This window comes from Cucumis sativus, chromosome 1, assembly GCF_000004075.3.
Source record: "Cucumis sativus cultivar 9930 chromosome 1, Cucumber_9930_V3, whole genome shotgun sequence".
NCBI classification, from domain to species: Eukaryota; Viridiplantae; Streptophyta; class Magnoliopsida; order Cucurbitales; family Cucurbitaceae; genus Cucumis; species Cucumis sativus.
Window position 1 is genome coordinate 20,811,772 of NC_026655.2, and position 7,747 is coordinate 20,819,518.

Genomic DNA, 7,747 nt, shown 5'->3' on the forward strand with positions numbered 1-7,747 from the left:
AGATATAGAGCATTAGAAGGGTTTTATCATTACAAAATTAAATGTCCAAACTTCATGAGAAGACAAAGTAAAGGGTACCTAGTTACAATGCTTGCATGTGATAACCAAGAGTTCCTTTCTTGATAATCAATAAATTATTTGAAAAGACAATCATAATCTATGGCTAGCAGTTTCCACAACTATATGGTATTTGACGAACAAAAGTTTTAAAAAACGTGTTTTCTCCCCTTGATAATCAATCAAGTTTTCTACCTTTACTTCAACATCTTCAAAATTACAAACACCTATGATTAATGTTTCACCTCTAAGTTTATTAAATTACATTATTTACCTTTCACCAACGTTTTAAAAAACCAATTCAAATTTTCGAAAACTAACTAAAAAAAGTTGTTATTAAAAAATTGTTTTTACTTTTAAAATTGCAAAAGAAAGATGGACATTTATAAATTGAAAAGATATGACCTTCAGTTTGTTAGATTAGAAAACATTTACAAAACATTAGTATAACTACAAAATCACCCATTTCACCTTACTAAGAGAAGACAAACTTCCTCCACTAAACTTCTTCATTATTGTATTGACTTGACTAAACTTATTTTGAAGCCCTTGTTCTGTGGTTGATCTTGCAATAACTTTTGAGTCATTGTCATTTCTTCAATTTGGCTGAACTTTCTTTCATAACCTCGACACCGATCATCTAATAATTCTTCGGTCCTTACAAGATGAGTCTCTAGAGATTCGACATACTCTTGTCCGTAAGAGATGCTTCTTTACTTCGTGGAGGTTTCAATTTATATCCCAATCCTTCCATGTATAATGGTCTCTTTCCAAGAACCATAACCATGATTTCTTCATCAGTCTTTGGTGGACTTGAACCTTTTTCTTGCCTTAATATCAACATTTTTTCCTACTCACACAACACAACAAATTTAGTAAAACATGGATATTTTTAAGAATAAAAACTAATATTTACAAGGGAAAACCATATTTTTTTTATTCTCTAGGTTTTAGTTTTAGTTTTTATTCGGTCTCTAAATTTGAAAATGTTACACTTACAGTTTGTAAGTTTTCAGTTTAGTGTCTAAGATGTTGCAAAATATTATGATTTCATAGTAGAGATTTGAATTTTGTTTTAATTTGATCCATAAATTTGAAAATGTACACTTTTAACCTAGATTTCTTCCTTCAATGTTAATTAGTTAATTTAAAAGAATTATAAAGTTGACAAGAGTAACACACTTTTGGTTTTACATTTCAAAAGTAACACACTTACGAAAAACTCGTGTCACATGAAAGTAAAATACATTGTTTAAACTTCAAATAAACCAAAATGGATGTCAAAAACTAAAACTTTTTCACAAACAATAATAAGACTTTACTCCATGATAAACCTACTATTCCATGACAACCCATAGAACTCACTCCAACATCAACATATCCCATAAGAACCCAATGTAACAACTTAAACTCTTTGTACAAATGTAACAGCAACAAAATACGAAGTACTTACACAAAAATTAACTTCGACATGACCCACTCAAGGTAACATAATTGCAGGATAGCCAAAACCAATCATTTCAAATAAGTTTATCTATTCTCAATTAAAAAAAACAATTCTAAATTTAAAAAATCTGTACCTTATGTTCAAGGTCCTCGTTTTGCTCTTGTCATTTCTTCAATCATTTTTTTCATTTTTTCTATTTGTCGGGCATGCATCTCTGACGTTTTTATTTGTTCTTCAATCATACGTCTTTGCCCTTCTTTAAGTTCTTTAATCCGAGATTGCGAGGTCTCAACGGTATTTCTTAGTTCCATCACCTCCCTATCGTGTATTTCTTGAGACACTAAATTTGATGCACTACTACCATCCTTCCTTGACTTAGGTTTGGGGCCCCAATCGAGATCTTTTGAATAGCCTGGTCGTCTCCCCAAAACTGTTTCGCATATTTCGTCGCCTGAAAGTGGTTGAGAACCTTCTAAAGTGGGTACCAATAGTAATTCTAGCATTTGATTCTGCACACAAATAGTTAAGATATGCACTCAATTAAACTAGAAAATAAATCATAATGTCTGATAACCTTACATGCACATCCTTGGCTGCTTGATTCACGAACTGGCCACTCTTATTAGCGTGCGTTTCTTTGAATAGCTCCACACGTCCCACTGGTTCATCTCGTTGTTCACTAAGCTCATATTTAGGCAAAATTAGTCTAAATAAATTACATACTAGAATAGACAAATGCATCATCTTATCTTAAATAGAAAAAACACAACATTGCAAATAAGAAATTACTTACAAAATCCTACATTACCAAAATTGTGTACGAAACCCAACCATTTTGATGCCCTCCGATGAGAAGAAATCAAACTTCGATAAGGAAGAAAAGATCCAACAAAGCTAACAAAACTACCAACAAGTGCAAACACCGATGACAATCTTGTTGGAAACAAAAGAAAGAAAACAAAAAAAAAAAAGGAACTTCAAGGTAAAAAAAACCTCTAAACTCCCACAAATATCCTAAAGAAATGCTAAATACACAGTAAACAACTAGATTTTCAGTTAGCATCACACCATGGTGTCAAAGCTTTAGAAACCACGTTGTCCAAATCAGAGTCTTTGTGACAGATTATATTTAGTAACAAAAGACAAAGAACCATGTTTTGCACAAGACTTTAAAGGTGTGCTCGACAGCATTCATCCTTTTAAGTGATGTTATTTCAAATTGTCATTGGCTTTCATGACGGAGTTAACTATGAGATGATCATTGGTTTTACGAGCAATAAGTTTTAATCGCCACTACTATTACTTCATAACGGCGATGTACTATAGTTCATTGTAGTGATATTTTTCAATAATGATATCAAAAGTGTCACCTTTTCTTTTGGTTGTCATGTGGTAGAACATGGTGGTAATGGACAATCATGTACATATCAATGATGAAATTGGTATTCACCATAAGTATTAACGACAAATATACATTTGATGTTATAAAAGACTTCTCACAAAGAACTGTTTGTCGTATAACAAAATTTTCAAAGACATGCTTGAAAAGAAAGGAAGAAAGAAAGAACCTTGAGATTCGGTTGTGGCTGGAGGAGGTTGTTGTCCAAGTACAGAAGCAACATTAATATTTGTTGTTTTTGTATCTGTTTCCTCAAATTCATCCAAAATAATGATGTTTGGCTCACAAACTGATGCAGCAACATCAACATTTTTTGTTTTTGTATATGTTTACTCAAATTCATCCAAAATAATGATGTTTGGCTCACAAGCCAATGCAGCAACATCAACATTTGTTGTTTTTGTATGTGCTTCCTCAAATTCATCCAAAATAATGATGTTTGGCTCCCCCAATGGACAAGCACATGACTCACAAACCCAACATTTTGGGATATCCTTCAAATAAACCCTCATGCAATAACTGGTAGAGGGATGAAAACAGAATTAAGCAACCAACCATGAAAAAGATCTTTCGTGAAGTTAATAATTTAGTCCTGAACTTTAGAACCATAACAATTTAGCCTACATATTTACAAATTCGTAACATGAAAACTTCCTTATGTAACAATTTAATCTTCATACGTAGTTTATAAACATATTTGTGTCCCTAAAGGCATATGTCTTGCTCAAAGAGAAAAATAGTGTAGTCGTTCTTTAGCTCAAGGAATATATGGGACCCCATGATTAAAAGACATCAATTTTGTTACTCATTAACTCCTTATAATAGCTTGACTCATCTAGCACATGAATGTACGCACATGAAGACAAGAGGTCACGGGTTCAAATCCTCCACCCTCACTTTGTACTAAAACTTCTTATAATTCGGTCCCACCGCTAAACAACTTTTCAGACTTAACAACTTCACTACTTGCTTCTAAATAGTTTCGTGGATGTACCTATACATAAGAAATTTCATTAACTCGAAAACATCTTCCTTCATCGAGATTAAATTGTTATAGATACCAAAGTTGAGTGACTAAATTGAACAAACAACTTCAATCCTGGACCTAATTCATGCCCTCTAATTAGTTCATGAACGTACCCTATACAATAAATTTCATTATATTCAACAACACATTACACTGTAATTTTAAAAAACGGGGGCTAAATATTGTTGTGAGATACTAAAGTTAAGGGAATAAATTGTTAAATAAACAAAAGAGATCGATGGGTGAATAATTACATGTGCTGACGAGCTAATTTGCAAAGAGAGCATGTTACAAGTACCTCAACATACCCAACATGGCCACAAATGTCACAAATTTCAACTTGAAAATCAAATGAGCTTTAAATAGAGATAAATTTGAAACCCCAACAAAGATTTTCACCAAATGAGACAGTAATAGAAAAATGAATCGATGAAAGTAAGGTTCTTTGAACAGTAAAACACTAAAATGTAGTGTGGAGAGAGAACAGAGAGTAAAACATTAGTGGAAAATAAGGAGTTTGTAGGGTTTTACCATGTTGTTCATGTTGTTACTGTTGGAATCCATTGATGAAGAGCTCTCCATTCTTCCAATATTGTTTGAATGTTTACTGTAAAGAGTGCATGAAGAGAATATCAATGGACACTGACCCTTCGTCATTTGAATTTGGAAAAGAAACAGGTATTTGAAAAGTTTCATCTTTTTGTATTACAGCTAAAACGTGTATGATACAATAACTGGTACAGACAACGACAAAAGTACATTAAAGAAACAAGGATATTAAGATCAGACCAAAATAAGAAGAAAACTAAAAAAGAAAGTAAAATGATAAGAAAAGAGAAAGCAAAGCATAGATGTGCTCACAGACTATTTAGCAGGCAGACCAAGAGAAAACTACTTCCCTATACACAATATCACCACAAATGTCACACACTTGATCCTGAAAAGTGAAAACGAGGGATTTAGGCCATTTTTAAAAATAGTATTACAAGTTAAATAGCAATTTGGGCATTAAATTGAAAAGGAGTAAAACTTCAAACCCCATTGAGTGTTGTCAACTTATTGGAACATGGGTTTTGTAGATTGAAGTTGATTAAGTAGAAAATAAGTGTAAGAACAGAAAAGAGGGAAAAAAAACGCACTGGGATTATGAGTAGCCATGGCTGAAAGTTTAGGGTCTTCTTCTTCAAATGGGTGCTCTCTTCTTGTGTCGGTATGTTGTTTGGGATTTAAACACGAATGGTGTTGGATTTTGTACAGAGTGATCATTGCAAAAACAGAGAAAGGATTTGATGTTGAAAAGAAAAGACTCTGACTGGCATGCCTAAGGAGTCTCAACATTGGGGAGATGTTGGTGTGTTCATTGAGAGATGGAAATTTAATTTTAGATACTGGAGAGATTAAATTAGGAAAAATTGTAATTTAATTTTCTCCAATACATATCTACCAAATTTGCAATTTAATCCATAAATTATATAATAATTACACTACAAAATTTTTAACATAGTGATAAGCACACACTTCAAAGTTTAAAGTTTAGACCTTAACCATCAAATTAGTAATTTTAGCAAATGTTTTCTCCTTTTAATACAACAATTATAAGGATGAAGAATTAAATATTTTACTTTTAAAAATTGTGAACACGTCAGTATTACTATGTTAAATTCATTGTGATAATTTAAGCATTTCTAAAAAAATATTTGATAAATTTTGAAACAGGAAGTTAATAAATGTTGGGTGATGACCAAATTATTCAAAGATGAACGAAGGCAAGACAAATACATAAATAACTTCCAAATTTCACGGCCACACGCAAATAGGTAAAATGTTTTTATTTGATTTTCATTCTTAATAGCTATGTCCATTTCTTATTTATTTTAAGCTAAATTTTTTATTGACATTTTCTTACAAAAAGAAAAATATACATTAAACAAAAAGTTCCCTCTCAACCACGTTCTAAAGAGAAATAACATGGTTACAACAATTTGGTAGCCACTTTGGAAACAGAAACGAAGTCGAGAAAAATTAAACATCGAAAAACTTGAGTCAAATAAAAGAATGAACCATCGAATTCCAATCAAGCATCACAAACCATAATGAAGGAGAAACTCAAAACCAAGGTACAAATCTCGTCAATCAAAGAAAAAACCTCTAATAGAGGTGCCATAGAGCTATTGACAACATTGACACTAGACTCATAATCAAATAACATAATAATATTGGTCACGTTGGCCGTCGAAATCTGCACGAATCAAATTAACGCACTCGTTGAGTAAGATAACACAAAAATCAACTCCAAATTTAAAAGGTGTAAAACTCAAACGTTACAAAATTAAGAATTTAGAGATAAAACATCAACCAAAGTTTCATAGAAAGAATGAATTGATATGAGAAAAAAACAACTTTGAAAAACTATAACATCATTTACAAATGAAACCAAGAAAGCCAAAGATATGTATATATATTTTTTACAATATAGAATATGAATTGATGAACTTCAGTGTAATCTCTGTCTCTTTGTAGATTGAAACTGAGAGGAGGCAAAAGAAGAAGAATTAGTAGTTGTTGAAGCCAATCCATTTTGGTTAAAACAACAAGAATCCAAACCAAAAGCGTTGGAGAAATTCAACATAGAACTCGAACACATTCTAGGAGTACTATTAATCAAAACAGGTGGTAACACTTTCATAGGCTGCAACGGTGGCGGATTTCGCCACCGAGGCAGAGGACCGGCGACGAGCAACGTCTGAAGCAACGGCCCGGCTTCCATAACAGATTGCAGCAACCTCCCTTTCTCTGGCAATTTCTTCCCTTTCACAATACTCTCAATCACCAAACTACATTGATCCACATTATGAGAATCCCCTACATTGAAGCTTGAAAAATCGGTCGGCGACGAAACGGCGGTCGCGTCAAAGAACGATTCGACAACGGGTGAACCCGAGACGTTATTAAAGGTATTGCTATTGTTATTGTTATCAGCTGAGAGGCTGTTGGATTCTGTGATGCTTGAATTTGCTTTAATCAAAGGACTTTCAGGTTGGAAATTGAGTTTGTTCAATACTTTATGAAGTTGATTCCTGGCTTCATCTCTTTCTTTATAAGCTAATTGAAGAAGATTCAATAAATTCTTTACATTCTCTTTGTTCTTTATCATCTCTTGATTTGCTTCCATTTTTACTGATTCTAGCTCAATCGTTGTGTATAAAAGCTTCTGTTTTAGCTCATCTACACCCTGCAACAACACAAAAACTAAAAGGTTAAAAATTCAAATCCCATCTGTTTCCATTAACATCAAATCGAGATGTCAGAACAGAGAGTTTTTTTGTTTTTCTGTTAAACTGAAATACTCAAAGATGAAATTAGAGAATCAGATTGAAACCCAATTGAAAATTTTCAATCTTTTTATTCAGCACCCAAAAAAACAGAGCTAGAGAAAATGAAGTGAAAATGGGGAGGAAAAGGGGAATTAAAGAGAGAAATTTGACTAACCTCTTGATGATAACTCCAAAGAGAAGCAAAATCTTCCATTGATGAAAGCTTTGAGGATGAAAAAAAAAAAGAAGAGAAAATAGAAATGAAAATTGAAGTATCAGGGAGTTGAAGAATAATGAATTCTCATTTATTTATAGACCAATGGGAATTAAATTTTTTTATAAGAAAAAAAAGGAAAAAGTTTGGAGATTCCATTTAGTGGTGTGTGGACAATTGATTTTTTTTTTATATAATTTTTACAAAATAAGTATTTCCTCTTTTCTTGCACTTTGTCTCTTATTCAAATGGAAACAAAAATAAAAAAAATAAAAAAAAAATGTGTCTG

At 32.3% G+C, this 7,747-nt stretch overlaps 2 protein-coding genes across 5 annotated transcripts; both read right to left on the reverse strand.

Moving 5' to 3' along the window:
* Positions 1-419: 419 nt before the first annotated feature.
* On the reverse strand, positions 420-5,293 carry LOC116402552. 4 transcript variants are annotated; one of them, XR_004214994.1, is made up of 7 exons: positions 5,070-5,293; positions 4,792-4,867; positions 4,462-4,537; positions 3,073-3,422; positions 2,084-2,183; positions 1,638-2,013; positions 420-907 (listed from the first exon to the last, which is right to left on the reverse strand). XR_004214994.1 is itself a non-coding variant. In XM_031882021.1 (2 exons), the coding sequence occupies exons 1-2, from the start codon at positions 2,246-2,248 to the stop codon at positions 1,645-1,647; spliced, it is 534 nt and encodes a 177-aa protein (XP_031737881.1). In that variant the 5' UTR covers positions 2,249-3,066; the 3' UTR covers positions 1,637-1,644. The 4 variants fall into 4 exon arrangements, 1 of the variants encoding a protein (XP_031737881.1); XR_004214995.1 differs by having other exon boundaries at positions 1,638-1,955; positions 4,462-4,867; XR_004214992.1 differs by having other exon boundaries at positions 4,462-4,867.
* A 981-nt stretch (positions 5,294-6,274) lies between these two features.
* LOC101222515 lies at positions 6,275-7,542 on the reverse strand. Its single transcript, XM_004151158.3, has 2 exons — positions 7,420-7,542; positions 6,275-7,162 (listed from the first exon to the last, which is right to left on the reverse strand). The coding sequence occupies exons 1-2, from the start codon at positions 7,456-7,458 to the stop codon at positions 6,425-6,427; spliced, it is 777 nt and encodes a 258-aa protein (XP_004151206.1). The 5' UTR covers positions 7,459-7,542; the 3' UTR covers positions 6,275-6,424.
* Positions 7,543-7,747: the final 205 nt, after the last annotated feature.